The sequence below is a fragment of the Branchiostoma floridae genome, chromosome 11 (assembly GCF_000003815.2).
Source record: "Branchiostoma floridae strain S238N-H82 chromosome 11, Bfl_VNyyK, whole genome shotgun sequence".
NCBI classification, from domain to species: Eukaryota; Metazoa; Chordata; class Leptocardii; order Amphioxiformes; family Branchiostomatidae; genus Branchiostoma; species Branchiostoma floridae.
Window position 1 is genome coordinate 13,002,110 of NC_049989.1, and position 17,196 is coordinate 13,019,305.

Below are 17,196 nucleotides of genomic sequence, written 5' to 3' on the forward strand. Positions count from 1 at the left end.
GACTGTCGGTGATAATTTCCCTATGGTTATGGGACACTATCAGCTAGAAGGCCTCACCTGTCTTCTCCTTCTTCCCGTTGTCTTGCTTTTTTTTCGACTCGAATGTCAGGTACGTCTTGTTCGGCATCTCCCTGTCAGAGGACAACCAATTGGAGAGACGTTTTATATTTGTTTCTTTGTAATGTAAGCCCCTTATGCCATTACCTATGGCGTAGCACATCATACAGTACTCTCCAAGTACGGTGCCGTATCAAAGCTGGCCAAGAGGTATAGCCGACAAAAGGGAGATAGCCGGCCAAATTGAGTCAAACGGGCACCGGCTATACTCCTTGGCCAGCTTTGATACAATCTCTAAGGCACCGTAGGGTCTGCTTGGAGACTTCTCTCCAAACAGAGGTTGAGTCGCGGAGATATATTAGTAGTTTGTAAGAGGAGCGCACCGGTAAATTTTCCGACTACTACTATATCTCCGCGACTCAATCTTTGCTTGGAGAGTAACTGAACAGTGCAAACTGCATATCCGGACAGATTCATTTGATCCACTCACACAGGGAAGGACCCCTACTTTTTTCATTACGTGTGGTGGTTTCTTAAATGTGCACTGAGTGTGGTTCGACTTAAACATGGGGCCACCATTTAACATCCTATCATAGAGATGTCCCTAACCGAAGCTAGGCACACGTTTAGGCTTAGGCCACATTTCCAAACCGGGGCCCAGCCGGGATGTTTTAAGAAACGAAAAATTAAAATGTATACCTGGAAATTTACACGTGCGTATAGTGAGGAAATTGGTATAAAGTGCCTTTCTCAAGGGCATAACATCGGCACATTTCAGGGGTTCGAACCCAGGATGGTAGCTCATATTTATCCGCGGGGTAACCTATATCCGTTGTTATATCAAACTGCAATATCTCAAATGCCCGTTGTTGCACCAAACTTCGATATTTCCACAATATTGCAGTTTGAAAACTTCATATCCCTACATACCCTGTTTTAAAAAACGTTAACAACGGACATAGGTTACCCCGCGGATAAAGGTGAACTAGAATTGCATGAAAGACCGAGAGTTACTAGTACATACGGGTCAGGAGGTGGAGGGTTCAGGTCTACGGGCAACGTCTTGAAGAAGGACAGCACTTCCTCGTGTTCGGAAATCTTCGGCTCGGCCATCGCAACTTTTCGGCAATATTCGTCTATTGTCGTCTGCCTTCGTTCTGCCACCTTGAACTTCTCGTTCCCAAACCATCTTTGCTCTATAAATGATATAATACATTGTATAATATTAAGATGAATTCATAATATAACAATAATATATAATACTTGTATAATACTATATTTGTCAAACTTGACAAAAGGCAATCCACTACTTGTGTTAAGTTGTGTTGTATTATAGTTAAGTTAATAGTTTTTTCTTAAATCTATAAATCTTATATTAGGCCACAGCAAGTAAATGGATGGCATCCTCTGCAGACTGCAAAAGTAATGAGATATGGCAAAAAAACAAGATGGGTATGAAAAAAAAGAAATAGACACTATCAAAATATAGACACTATCAACATTGTCATAAGAATTGAAGTGACAAAATATGGCTGTGTACCTCCTACCAAGAGCTAGCGGCTGCAAAACTTTACCTGCTAATTCTTCAGTTACAAGCAAGCTTTCACCAATCTAACTTTTGAGATCAGTTTTTTTTTGGGGGGGGGGTCTATTTTACGAGTAATACGTCAATGAGACCTCAGTATGGTGTATTTCAGTCAACATTTTACCAGTCTGTTTTTGCAAGCTGTAACTCTCATCTACGATTACTTCTCTAGAAGTACCCTTATCAGTGCTTTTGTTTGCGCAGCACATTCTTTACTGTAGTTGCCAAGTTCATCTCAAGTTTAACTCAATCACCGAGGCTGTGCGTATGTCTGGTGGTTAGGGGTGGGTACCGGTACAGAAAATGCAGGTCCGGTTCAGGTCCAGGGGATCAGGTCCAGGTCAGAACCTGAACATGAACTTGATTCAGTATGTGGAAACTTGTGAATGGACGATACTCAAAACAATGGTCCATGTTGAGTATTCGACTCTCATTGGCTTTTTAAAATCCTACAAGGCTAACTGCATCTGTACGATTGACTGTAAAACTTGGTAGAAATTACTATACACTCTACTTCACTCTTGTTATTTTCATCGACCGGTAAGCCCCAAAACGTGCGGATGGCTGGTCATATAATTTGTTCATTTTCAAATAGTTCCAACATCCGTTCCACCGATTTTCTTCAAGTCCGGTTTTTCTGGACAGGTCCAATAAGGAAAACAGGTTTTGTACCAGTACCCACCCCTACTGGTGGTAGATTGTTCCAGACATTGGGTAGGTAATGCCATGGCTGATTTTCTCCGCTGATGGGGTTTTGGCACAACTAGCTGACTGCTTGTGCTTTGTCTAGTTGTTGTAAGATATCTTATTTGAAATGGAAGTATCGTTATCGGGACACTTGTTTGTTTTCTCAGCACATTCTTTACTGCAGTTACCAAGTTCATTTCACCTGCCCCCCTCTGAGGGAGTATTGTTCGGTTCAATAAGAATTTCTCTGAAACGCCCCCGCCGAAAGTTTTTTTTTTTTTTTAAATAACGGAACATGCCCTTGTCTTGACCTTCCATCTCGACTTACCGCCACGCCAGTCAAAATAACAATCAACAGGAAGTTTGACATTGTCCAACGTTCCCGTTTTCGCCGAACAGAGATTACGGCCTATTGACGCTATTGTGCCTCACCCTAACAATAGAATGGCGAAACTAGATTAAATCGTTAAGCATTTAACTAGAGAAGGGCCATTTATCACTCAAGAATCACGACCACGGCATGTCCAGAACACGAAATATCGAAGCCAGCAGTTACAGTGCCCCAGAGAGCCGCTAGGGTGCCCATTATCAAAAATGACCGTCATTTCCCCAACCCCTGCCCAAATGTACAAAGAAACAGGATCCTTCCAAAGCTTCTCGAGTTATGTTGTTAAAAGACAGACAGACAGACAGACAGACAGACACGCACATGTACACACACACACACACACACACACACACACACACACACACACACACACACACACACACACACACACACACACTTACACACAACAAAAACATAACCGTCTTGGTAACAGAACACTTACTTGGAAGCGCAGGAATTTTCTGGTCCTTCTTGCTGACTACTCCCGTCTCTATTGGGAACAACTCGGTAAGTTTTTCCTGTAGAATAGAAAGAGAAGCACATTGGATTGGATCCATACGCTAAAGACCTGATTTGTGACTAACAACTATTTATCGCATTATTGCACCAGCTGGATAATTGCACGAAATTCACTGGCAAATAGGCCGTGCAATTAAGCGGCTTCTACTAGCTGTACATACACATTCACACAACAGCCAAAGGGGAACTTTGCCCAGTATTTTGTAACACAAGTCAAGATATCACCTATTCTTGTTGAAGTTCGCAAAAACCCTCTCTTGATCAAGTTCACAGTCAAAGTTAGGGGTATGCAAAAGAGATCAACCAGATAGTTCGTAATTTACAACTGACAACCAAATGGTTTACAAAGTCCACAGAACTACATTTTCCGAGAGCTGTAAAACACTGCCTCATTCTTGCATAGAGCTGCATATACGTTGGTCTACATATATACAGGGAATGATGATATGATATTGAATAACTCTTTGCATGTGGTAATTAACGTATCAGTTTTAGATGCAATAGACTAACCATTTTTGTCGGACAATCTATTTTAAAATGACATACATGTTCGCTCTCATTGGCTGGTGTGTTATACTGTTGTCCTTATCGTTTTAGAAAAGGTGAGCACTAATCCTTAGTTTCATTACGCTATACTAATACAAATTTTCAAAAAAATTGTAAAACGTTCGAGATTAAAAAAAACTTTTGAAATCTAAAAAAATATTCAAACATTTTTAAAAATTTAAAAAAATTCAGAATATTTTCACACATTTCTAATTAGATAGTTTTAAAAGTTTCTTTTGAATGGGGATGAGAGACAGTGTTTGTGATATAAGCGAACAAAGATGTGGGATGTGTTACTATGACGACACAAGTCTGTGTGTGTGTCTGTTTACTAGACATCGCCACACCTTATAGAACAACAATCAGCGACTAGAAATAGAAAGCCGTCCTGCTACATTCTCAACCCCCCTCTTGTACCGCACACTTCATGCATACAAGAGGAATACACGCTACCAGGCTTATACATAATCAACTTCCACAAGGTAGCCGACACAAAGTATTTCGCCAATGGGGATTTACATGGCTCGGGGCCTCACTTAAAGTCAGGAGGTTCGACGCCTCAGTGCATAAGCAATTTACAAGAATTGAGTATGTTGAAGTTCAGGGTACAATCTAGAGAAAAATGTGAAATGAGCTATAGTTTGTCGGCTCGTTCTCTTTTAAAAGCTATACTTTTATTTGACCTCATCATATATACTGCAACTGCCGTACAGTAGTTTGGTGATATTATAATGCACTAATATTCAAGCGCAACTTTGCCTCCAAGCCAACCGAACAAACATCGTAATCCAAGTCATACAGTCTCAAAACTGGTGTATTCCTTTACCATTCACCACAATTTCCGCCTCGCTGACGTGGACAGAAGAATCTCTTTGAAGTGCTGTGTCGCACTACTTTGTACCCGAACTACTATTCCACAGGTGTTGAGTAAATACTGCGTTAGGTTAATTAACGTCCTCAAGGTCGGGTTCCGAATAGGATATGGGTGAACGCGCCACAAGGCGCCTGCTACTAGAATCCACGCTACCCCAAAGGATTTAAACCATAGAAAACCAAACCCTTTCTTGGTGGGGTTTTAGGCGACGCGTCGATTAGATTATACGACTGACATCCGCATATCCATGTGCGCATCAATTTTCGGCCGTTTCCAAATAAAAGGCAAGTTTTTTTACCATACTGTAAATAGTACAAAACAGCTGAAAAATGAGCTGTAGGTTATATATCTGGCTGCCTCTCCAATAAGGTTTTTTACCTCTCCTTCAACAAGTTTATCCGTACTACTTTGTGTACCCGCGTCATGGACCAGGGGATCGCGCATAAATACTGTGTTCTGCTAAGTTGAAACGGTCAGTAATGCATCCTATAAACACCCAACCACCCCCACCCACCCACACATTCACCATACATCTTATAATCATTCAATAAGCTATATTCGGTACATTCCAACCACCCTAAACTTCCCGCTTAGTTGCCAAACGTCACCCTGACTGTCAACTTCCACGAACAACCGCATTTCCTCGTCAACTTAACTTTAATCCTTCTCTGACATCCTGTAACCACACTTTCTTTATCTACATTCCTCCACGCGCCGGGAAGCCTTGATCATGATGTGGTCTACGTGACCGGAATGTTGAACTACAATAGTCTGGGTACCACCCTTCTTAGGACTAATCTTTCGCTCGCTAGGGCCATGGCGATTGGACTATATGGATGACACCATCTGGGAACCCTTAACCGATGCGAATGTGTGAATAAATATGTCTGGCCCCCAAAATGTTGCCTTTATTCTGAAATCTACGTGGTGGTCAGGGAGGTTGAACAAAAAAATTAAGCACACAGATAATGGCAAAGTTACATCGAATAATAGAGCCTCCATTTTTGATTTGCATCTTCTTTATTTGACCTTCGAATTGACCTTGGCATTTTATGAAATTGGTGTGCGTTTTCGGATATATTTTTCCACAGCATATGATTTGCTCATTTTGCAATAACTCAAATATAGTGTCATTCGTTGTCAGCCCTTCTAAAATTTATTTTAAGCGTTCTCAGGACCCCCCCCCCCCCTTGCCCTCTTCAGACAAGTACAGAGTTTAGACCGTGTTACTTACGTGAAGCTGGAAGAACGCGCTGGATCGTCTGTAAATGATGAATTCACTTCCCTCGGACCACTTCACAGACAGGATGTACAACTGTGGAGTAAGAAACATTTTAATATCACACCAGTGTTTTAGGACACGTACAGACAAGGTGGAATCACACGTGCGTATATTTTCAAGTCCGTATGAGTTCCGTATGGAAGTCTTAGCCTCTATCGGTCCTTATAGGTCGTTGTAAAAAAAATGGAAATTGGACAAATTTGGACAGATTACCAGAGGAGTTTGCTGGCCGAGAAGTATGATTTTAGACCTAGCTAACTCGTTAGGCATGTTATTTGTCTATATTTGTCCAATTTCTCTACTACAAATGTATTCTAATCTACACATGTGGAGCCTGGTAGAGGCTTAGTACCATACGGTCCTCATGCGTACTTGGAAATATGTATACGCTCGTGTGAACCCGGCTTCATAAGGCTTACGTGAGTTTTCCGTGCGCCATTTAGCCGTTAGAAAGAAAGTAGACATACTTTAGTTACCCAGTCCTTCACCCATTTTGTTCTTTTTTGTTCAAAACAGTCGCCCGGTGTTGTTACCCTAAATCCAGTCTTCATTCTGTCACGTCAGGTGTGACCCCTAGGTCATGATCCATTCTACACCTACACCTATGCATTGCACATATGGTATTACGTCTTTGCTGCACATGTACCCACGCACCAGTGGCTTTGTACCCAAAACAAGGTAGCCTGACTATGTAAGCCCCCAGGAGCAAGAGATTATGAAACATATGCTAGGCAAAAAAATGATGTTAAAAAGTGAATGAATGAATGAATGAATGAACGAAAGAACGAACGAACGAACGAATGCTCTCCCAGAGTGGAGGAATAAAAGAAGGAAAGGAAAAGGAAAGGAATGAACGAACGAACGAATGAATGAATCGTACTTAGTACATCTACAAAGTCTAACGTATACTAGCGTGTATAGGTTCAACTTCTCGCTTCTTACTTAAGACAGTTGTAAATGTAAGGATAGATACGGAGTTTAAAACATATGGTTTATATAACTCCATGAGCAATGTATTTTTTCTGTGCTATTTGAGTATCGAAAACTTGGGACTTGTACATAATTTGAGAGAACATTTCTTTCATTGTTGTATAGTGTACAGTCAACGTCGTTCGATCTTATCTTGATCTAAGTTACACTACATGTATTGACACATTCTTTGGTATACTTTTCAAGAAGGAGTTTGTTAATGTCAAATGTACCCCTTCAAAAGTTCACCTTCTTCGAATTGTATATGTTTCGACGTCTCTATCTCATTTTGTAACCTCTTTTCAGCATTGTACATTGTACCTGCATAAAACTTAATCTCCAAGCAGATCCTACGGTGCCATATGATAGTATCAAAGCTTGCCAAGGAGTGTAGCCGGCTAAGGGAGTCAAACTGCACCGGGAAGTTTGCTACTATACATTACGCACCGTGGATCTGGTTGGAGATTACGTAAGACTGCTTATTTAGGGTGTCTCAGGTGGTATCCGCTTTTCAAAGAAGACGTGATAGTTGCTTGCGTGGGACGAGAAGTGCATGCTTTCAGTAGACAATGGACTGTCACAGTCGGATGAAAGTCAACGCCAGCTATGCCATAATCTCCAAGCAGATCCTACGGTGCCATATGATAGTATCAAAGCTTGCCAAGGAGTGTAGCCGGCTTAGGGTGTCTCAGGTGGTATCCGCTTTTCAAAGAAGACGTGATAGTTGCTTGCGTGGGACGAGAAGTGCGTGCTTTCAGTAGACAATGGACTGTCACAGTCGGGTGAATGTTAGCCTGGGTACGTACCATCCGGAGATAGAATTTCGCTCCGATGTGTGTCATACACTATAACCAGTCGCTTCTCTACTATTGTAGCAGAGGAACTACTACCCGGATGATACACCTGTTAGTAAATTGATATCAAGCAAGTTAAATACCCCACCACATATAGAAAAGAGTAAGGGTACTTTTTGGTGCGAGTGGTTCAAAAACTATAGTCCTGGTACAACTGAGGTCACCTGAGTTAGGGTCGAATGGCAGCCGCTCCAGATATCCCCGCCTATTGTAAGCTCCTCGCAATTCAGCCCCTGGCTGTGAAGAGAGAGTAGTCGGCCCATCTCAGCCTCTTATCATTGAGGTGATTATCTCTAGTATAATTCCTCTATCATTGAGGTAATCATCTCTAGCATAATGCACCCCCGTGGTGCAATCTCTATATAATTATCCATGCATTATTCGGGGCTTCTCTTTTGTAGAGTTAATAGCATACATTAGCTTCACTGTATGCAGAGATGTTTATCTATATCTGTGCACTTTGTTTTCTACACGGGAGTTAATTGGCAAAAAAACGAACGCCTGTGTACGCCTTTGTTTGCACAGACGTTAAAACGTTAAAGTCCTTCCTGCACCACATGGTGTATTGGGCGGCGCCCATCTCCGTTTCTGTAGCCCTGGGTCACACAACTTTGTGCAATCACTACAGAAGGGGGCTAGTCCACTGGTAGTGGTGTGTGTGTATGTGTGTTCAACTACCATACTCTTTCCGAATTGCTGATAAGCCGAGAAAGCAGTATGTAGCATTTTTTTTTAAGTCGTTGGTATAATTCGGCCGGGGATCGAACTCAAGACCTACCTAATGCAAGGTGAACACTCTTTCCCGGTTTGGCCATTGGCATGTTCTAGAATCAAACCGTTTACGGATGTGCAAATTGCACATCCGTAAACGGTTTGATTCTAGAACATACCAGGCACTACGTATGAGGCGCGCATGGAAGTATTTGCCTCCACCAGGCCCCAAAGGTCGCTGGAAAAATAATAGAAATTGTACAAACGTAAACAGGTAACATGTTAGACGAGTTAGCTGGATCGCTAACCATACTTCTCGGTCAGCTAACTCATTTGGCATGTTATGTATCTATATTTGTCCAATTTGTACTATTTTTCCCGCGACCTGTGGAGCCTGGTAGAGACTAAGAGCTTCATACGCACCTCAAACGGACTTGAATATATACGCATGTGTGACCCCACCTTAAAGCCGGGTTCACACGTGCGTATAACGTTATATATTCAAGTCCATATTAAGTCCGTATGGGATTCTTAGCTTCCACCAGCCTCCACAGGTGGCTGGAAAATAGTAGAAATTGGACAAGTATATTAGGCACATAACATGCCAGAGGAGTATTGCGACCAGCTAAAATCTGGCTATATTTTATCCAATTTCTATCATTCTAGTATCCTCCTTTGCCGGCCAATTCCTTCCCCAGCTTATGTTACTGTTTTAATGCCACCGGAGGAATCTGCTTGGAGATTAAGTTTAACAGTCCACTCGTAAACAACAATGAATTACCGCTAACTATGTGACATACAGTCGTTTGTGAAGTACATTAGGTTTACGGGAAGTACTGAACTACCGCTAAAAATTTCATACAAGCGTTTGTGAAGTACAAGGTTAACTGGAAGTAAATGTCACCCCTATATGTGCTGTCACTGATCACATGGAAGTTGGGCCTTTCCCGGTCTGCTCCCCAACTGAGCCACTAGTCATCGATGTTACATGACTCAAACCGACGGCGATTTCCTGACCCCTGCCGGCTACATGTACAGTACAACGTGCGCGCCGTCAGATAAACTATCGCTGGTAGAATCTATAATTATCTTCTCTCGCACATCTGGAGGTGAAATATAACCACGTAGGGATATGTCAACAACGATATGGATTCGTACGGTTGACACTCTGGGTTGACACTGACTTATGTGGAGGGTTGCAGGGGGGGGGGGGCGTTGGTGTTGTTGCGTAGTCTTGGGCAGGGGCCAATACATTTTTGGAGGTACTCTACGGGTAAAATCAATTGAAACAGCACTCGATCGGCCTTTTGAACCCCTTTCAAGGCGTTTTTGCTTGGGGAAACGCATAATTGAAGACCCTGGTATCGGGTGAACTGTAGAATTCTTTCACAGTAGCGGAAGAAAGTAGTTTGCAAGAAGAGAAGTGTCATCAAGTTGTAGTATAACAATCATTGCAGTACATAGTACTGTATTATGTGAATAAAGATCAATGGTTACTAAAACCATGTGTATTAAACTTTGCTTGTGGTCAAATTAATCAGCATTTTCTCTATAGTGGCCAGTGGCCACCTCTCTATAGTGGCCAATTTTGACCAGTCCCTTGAGTTGTCGCTATAGACAGGTTTGACTGTATGTGTGTCTGCATGTGTGTGTATGTATGTGTATGTGTATCACGTATGTGTAGTATGCGTGTGTGTGTGTGTGTGTGTGTGTGTGCCTGTGTGTGTGTATGTGCGTGAGTGTGAGTGTCTGAGTGTGTGAGCGTGTGTGAGTGTGTGTGTGTGTGTGTGTGTGTGTGTGTGCGTATGTGTGTGTGTGTGTGTGTGTGTGCGTGCGTGCGTGTGTCTACGTCTATAAGAGTCAAGGACGTTATGTAACGTAGGGTGTAACCAGTGTAGGGCAAGCTAAGGGCATCTCTACTGAGCACCTTGTTCTTGTTCTTGTACTGAATAACACCCCTTATTTTTGTAAGGCGGTCTGCTTTTCAAAATATCTAATTAGCATTACCAACGTACAGAGACACACCTGGTCTTATCGGTGGGCAGCCCAAGTCGGACTAAATGTCTGAAGACGTAAAACGGACTTGCTGTTTACTTAAGACAAATATCAAGACATTATCCCTACATATTTTGTGTCCTTAACAAATACCATGTCCGACGAAGGGTCATTGGTCGGACAGGTCTGTTTAACAAGAATAATGGGGCTAGATTTTACCCGGTACAGTGAACAGGGGGGACGGACGAATGACCTGTACTGGTCAGTATGATGATATCCTTGGTATGTCCGGCTCTCGCCGATTTAAATTATTTACATGCTACGAAGCTCCTAAGAAACGCGCTCTACACGAATTGAGAGAAGAAACCGTTTTCTCTCATTGCCTACTTCGACTGACGAGTGCAAGAAATATAAAAGTTACTCCAAAATGAACTCCGCCCACCCCCACCCCACGACGACTGCAAAATACTTTAGTACATGTACACAATATTGTAGTTAGTTTGAGAACAGACAACTTGTAATCGTTGTCCAGAGGTCCCACGGGCCGGGTGTATTGGGTCATACTGTGGCCAGGGAGACACGAAAACTGTGTTTTGTCTGTTACGCTATCAACCACTGTACAAAGTGCTAGCAAGCTCCAACCACCGTGTACTCACGTAATGTTTGTAGGCACATAGCGCTTTAGTACATGTACACAATATTGTAGTTAGTTTGAGAACAGACAACTTGTAATCGTTGTCCAGAGGGCCCACGAGTGTATTGGGTCATACTGTGTCCAGACACGAAAACCGAATTTTTGCTGTTACGCTATCAAACACCGTACAAAGCTCTAGCTAGCTCCAACCAGCCTGTACTCACGTAATGTTTATTAGGCAAATAGCGCTTTAGTACATGTACACAATATTGTAGTTAGTTTGAGAACAGACATCTTGTAATCGTTGTCCAAAGGCCTCAAGAGTGTATTGGGCCAGACACGAAAACCGTATTTTTTCTGTTCGCTATCAAACACCGTACAAAGCTCTAGCTAGCTCCAACCACCGTGTACTCACGTAATGTTTGTTAGGCACATAGCGCTTTAGTACATGTACACAATATTGTAGTTAGTTTGAGAACAGCCATCTTGTAATCGTTGTCCAAAGGCCTCAAGAGTGTATAGGGCCAGACACGAAAACCGTATTTTTGCTGTTACGCTATCAAACACCGTACAAAGCTCTACTAAAGCTAGCGCCAACCACCGTGTACTCACGTAATGTTTGTTAGGCACATAGCGCTTCTCAATCCCCAGCAGTCTTACACCTGCGATGATCTTCTTCGGATTCCCTTCTGTCATCTTGGAGTGCTTCGCCCTTCCTTGTCCAAACTTCTGCGGTCCTTCGAAGGACTAGACTTTGCTGTTACAAGCCTCAGAGTTGCACAGTTTTGGGGTGCGTGTTCCGATTCCGGTGGGTTACTGGATAGTGCAGGAACCGCGCAAAGGGGGAAAGGTTTTCAGCTTGCCCCGCGAACGCTTGACTTATTGACATGTTGACGTCACGCCTCCTGACAACCAATCAGAGACGTTGACAGGTACCGGAAGTGAGTTGACCGCGGGATGTCCAATCAAAAGCGTCGAAGGTCGAGTTACGGGGATTTCCAGGGATGCGGGTAGTGAGTCAGAGTTTTGTAACCAGGAAATCGGACTAATACCAGGTTTTCACACTTTCACAGACCAGTTCTTCGGTACTAGGGCCGACATGGCCCCCGGGAAAATTCGCCACAGCCCCTTAAGGAAGGCTGCCAAATCATCGAGTGAGCAAGTTGGCCAGCCTTCACCGGGGTAGCCTTATGGGGATATGACAAAAATATTTATACAGTTTGGCAGAGAGCGCAAGTAACTATCTTATTTCGCTGAAGAACTATAATCCAGTAAATTCTTCCACTGGTCGTGTTTCATGTTTCGTCAGCCAACTGACCTCTAGCAATAGCAAAACTCCCCTGGCAAATTATTCTCCCTATGAGCCAGCGCAGTCTGGTAGACACCAGCAAAACTCTCCACCGGCAAACATTATCGCTGTAGCCGGCGTAGTATAAAAGCTCCTTGCTGGTACTAGGGCTACTAGTTGGATCTAGTTGACCAGGCCAGATGGGGGCAGAATCTTACAGTACCGAAGCGAATTCCAGACTGCGTCCCTGGGAGAGACTGTTGACAACTTGTCAAGGTTATAGTTTTGGCGATCAGACAGCAACATTATAGAAGTGTCGATATCTTTCTTGGATGGTCTTGGATAGTCGAGGCGTTGGTCAGCCAGGAAACATTAATAATTGATAACAACATCTGTACGTGCCCACAAAAACGTAACCTACAACAATGTCGTCTAAGAATAGTTCTGACAGAACGTGTTACAAGGCATACGAGAAAGGCATTAGATATCTCAATATATACTCAATGCCTTTCTGTTCAAAGATTAAGATATTATATAGCTAGCCTTTACCAGGCCATCGTACCGGTTATCGGAGGTTGGAACAATTTCAATTCAAGGTTTTATCAAATGTCGACAGGTTTTTCTATGCACGTCAACCGTACATTGTCAGACTGTTTACATGTAGCGCTATTGGAGACAGCTGGAAACCTTAACTGTTCTCCCCTGTGTACAAAACAACAGCGACATTTCAGCCGTTACGTAAGCAATCACGTTCCGTAAGGCCACAGCAAGTAAATTTTATGGATGACATCCACGCGCGCATTGATTTTTACCTGATTTCAGAAAAAAAAAAGATTTTTTTCTTCTGTAGGGATGGCCAACATGACGATAAAGTACCAAAATGAGCAAATATGTACTCAGGACTGTAGTTGTAATAGTTAATTGTAAAAGTGACACCAATATGGAAGCCATGAGTGTAGTTACCAACTTTGTTGGTGATGCCAGTCTGCCACACTAGTGTCACTTTTACCACACCAGTACATGTCTTGAATACAGGAATGAATGCCTTGTTGGCTCTGATACCATGTTTTGTCCCTTTAATTCTTGTTACAACATTCATTACACCCTTATGGTGCCTAGTTTTGGAAATGAAGCCATCTTGTTTTTTTTCACCCATCTTGTTTTTTTTTTTCGCCCTATCGCACTATTTTTGCAGTCTGCAAAGGATGTCATCCATAAAAATTACTTACTGTGGCCTAAGCCAAAATACAGCACTAAGGCCAAATCAAGTACATTTGATGGTAAACATTAGCATGATTTCAGAAACAAAACAAAAAAGAAGATTTTTTTTTTCTTTTTCGGAGATGGTGAACATGTCAAGAAAGTACTTGGTTTCTTAGGAAAATATTTAGTGTTACAGACTAATGATTGTACTTGTAGAAGTGACAAGCGCGAGGTAGCCATGACTGTAGTTGTGGAAGTGAAACTAGCTGGATGGTTCTAAAAGTGGCACCAATATAGAAGCCATGAGTGTAGTTGCCAACTTTGTGAGTAATACCAGTCTACTAGCACTACACTATTGTAATTTTTACTACACTAGTTCACTTCTAGATCTTGAATGTAGGAATGAAAGCTCTGCTGGCTGTGATACCCTGTTTTGCCGCTTCATTATATTTCAGCCATACCATAGGTATGGTGAAATATATTGTTATATTGCAATCCATACATAGTATGGGATTGCAATATATTGTTTTTCCTTTCGTTCTCCTCCTGTCAAATCTTCAAATGGATTCAACTTTTTCATTTTTGGGCCAAATGAGCTGAAATTTGGCAGGGTGGTAGAAGTAGCAAATATCCCCAGGCGTTTTTTTCACTTTCTTGATAGAGGCCTTAGAATTTATGATATTTAGGGTTTTTGGTCATTTTTAGATAAAATATGTATATTTTGGGCCCCTGTGCCCTGGTATTACAAGCTAATGACCTGAAATTTGGTACAGAGGTGCATTAAACATATGAGCACAGAAAACCATCAACACTTTCTTCATAGATCGCTTAAAAAATGAGTTATTTTAGGGTTTTTGGCCATTTTTGACTAAAAATGTATATTTTTGGCTCCTATGCCCTTGTATTAAAACCAAATGACATGAAATTTGGTACATAGGTGCGTTTGACATATGACCACAGAACTCCATCAATGCTTTATTCATTGTTTACTCCAAAAATGAGTTATTTTAGGCTTTTTGGCCATTTTTGACAAAAAATGTATATTTTTGGCTCCTATACCCTTGTATGAAAACCTAATGACCTGAAATTTGGTACAGAGGTGCATTGAACATATGCTCACAGGACCCCATTGACACTTTCTTCATAGATGACTTCAAAAATTAGTTATTTTGGGGTTTTCAGCCATTTTTGACTAAAAATGTATATTTTTGGCTTCTTTGCCCTTGTATGTAAACCAAATCACCTGAAATTTGGCAGAAAGGTAAATTGGACATATGACAACAGGATCCCATCAACACTTTCTTCATAGAGCACTTATAAAATGAGTCATTTTGGGATTTTTTGCCATTTTTAACTAAAAAAATGTATATTTTTGGCTCCTATGCCCTTATATTGAAACCAAATGACCTAGAATTCGGCATGAAGGTGTGTAGGACAAGTGCCCACAGTACTTCATTTTCCCATTGAGCAAACATGACTTCAAATTGTTGAATTTGGGGATTTTTTCAAGGATGAAGATGGATTGCAATATGCTGTATTTGCTCCTAAGCAAATGTCGGCCTTTCTAGTATTCGTAATGTTTCTTTCTTTCTTTCTTTCTCCTGTCAAATCTTCAAATCGAATCAACTCCGCCATTTTTTAACCGATTGACTTGAAATTTGGCACAAAGGTAGAGTAAGCCAATACCCCCAGGTGTTTTTTTCATTTTTTTCATATCTGCCTTTAAAATGATTTTATTGAGGTTTTTGTCAATTTTTATGTATATTTCGGGCTCCTGTACCCTGGTATTACAGCCGAATGACATGAAATTTGGTACAAGTGCCCTTCAATTATGTGCACATAAATTCAATAAAAGTTTTCCCATACGGTACAACAAAATACTTAATTTTGCGATTTTTGGCCATTTTTTGACCAAAAAAGGACATTTTTGGCTCCTGTAGCCTCGTTTTACAACCAAATGATCTGAAATTTGGTATAAAAGTGCCCTTCAATTATGTGCACATAAATTCAATAAAAGTTTTCCCATTCGGTACAACAAAATAATTTTGCGATTTTATGGCCATTTTTTTTGACAAAATTTTGACATTTTTGGCTCCTGTTCCCTCGATTTACAACCTAATGACCCGTAAATTGGTAAAGGGGTGCTCTAGATATCTATTCAAATGACCCATGTATAATTTTTGGCATGGACCACTTTAAAATGATATATTTGGGATTTTTTTGGTCATTTTCGAATGGCCAAAGGGGTCAACGACCTCAAGGCCTATTGTTGCATGAGGGAGATGGCTGAAATATGCTGTATTTGCTCTCAAGCAAATGTCGACCTTTCTAGTTTATTTGTTACATTGTTACAACATTTATGGTGTCTATATTGAAAATTTTGCCATCTTTCCACCTTCCACATACAAGATCATACAAAGAACAACAAATGTGATAAGGTAAGGGTATCACCATAGCCTTTTTGAGGCCGCATGGACAGTGGGTTATCATTGTGTACAGATTATAGCATTGGAAGGCGGGGCCCATCCCACTCTTTCAACCGCCTTTTACCTGCAGCCGAAGTCAGGTACCCATTTCAGTTTTTACAACTGAGTGGAGTGAGGGAAGTCGCGTAGAGCACAAGACTGGTAGCATGACGGGATTCGAACACAGGACCTCTAGGTTTTGGGTCAAATACCCTCCGATTGACGTCACATGGTTCCACAAGACATCATGATATGGACTACTTCGTATTTATGCATTCACGCCTGACGAAACCACGCCTCCTAGCGGCACGCCCGAGTTGGCAACGTCAGAGATCGTGTTACACATGCTAGTAGGGCTGACGTCAGAGTTGTATTGCACAGTAGAGGGCACAAAACGGGATTTAGTGCTTAAAAAATCATTCTTTTCCTTGAAAACTTTTGCCCAATCTGGACACTTTTTTTAGTTAGAAAGGACAGGTAGGGTCTAAAGGTCTCCTGTTCTGGTCAAAATTTCGTCCAGCAGTTTGGTTGGTGTAAAGTCTAAAGACAAATTTTAGTTGTTGGGTGCTACCGATTGTATCAGGAGGGAAGTGGGGTCAAATGTGAAGCTTCTTTTATAGAGAGAGCTTTTCTCGGAGAATGAGCAGAACATTACCCCTAATTTCTTTTGACGGTTATTAAATAGACCCAAGTGACTTTCTGGTGGAGAAGAATTTTTAAGCCTTCATTCAGAGTATTTTAACTTACTTTCCTATGGACGGTCTAACTCCGATGTCTGACCTAGTATTCAATCATGTATTCTGTTGTTTCCGGTCAGCGAAAGGAATAAACTGAAGGGGTTCTGGGAAATGCAAAACAGTAACGTCATCAATGCGACAGCATGTTGTTTGTATCGCATACCAGGTAAACCTTCTTACGGCGTAACAAATCGAGTACAATGAACCATACAATCAAAAAGTAATACTCAAGCAACTAGATATGGTTTTAGAAACGGTCCAAAACCATATCCAGTTCTTTAAGTAACTTCGTGTTGGCGTATCTTATTACCTGGATGTCTAACCTACATCGACGAACCGTACAATCTGCAGATCTATTCGATCCACTCACACCGGGATGGACCCCTATTCTCCTATAAGTAG

The 17,196-nt window shown here is 41.6% G+C and overlaps 2 protein-coding genes across 3 annotated transcripts in view; both read right to left on the minus strand.

Moving 5' to 3' along the window:
• LOC118426514 (coiled-coil domain-containing protein 157-like) overlaps positions 1-17,196 on the minus strand; it is a 1,184,186-nt gene that overhangs the window by 276,234 nt on the left and 890,756 nt on the right. The window lies entirely within an intron of this gene.
• Positions 1-17,196, minus strand: part of LOC118426515 — a gene marked incomplete in the record, with an annotated part of 35,915 nt that overhangs the window by 5,380 nt on the left and 13,339 nt on the right. Inside the window, 4 exon segments of the mRNA XM_035835970.1 lie at positions 58-131; positions 1,082-1,253; positions 3,160-3,235; positions 5,891-5,971. Coding sequence (XP_035691863.1) covers positions 58-131; positions 1,082-1,253; positions 3,160-3,235; positions 5,891-5,971 — 403 coding nt within the window.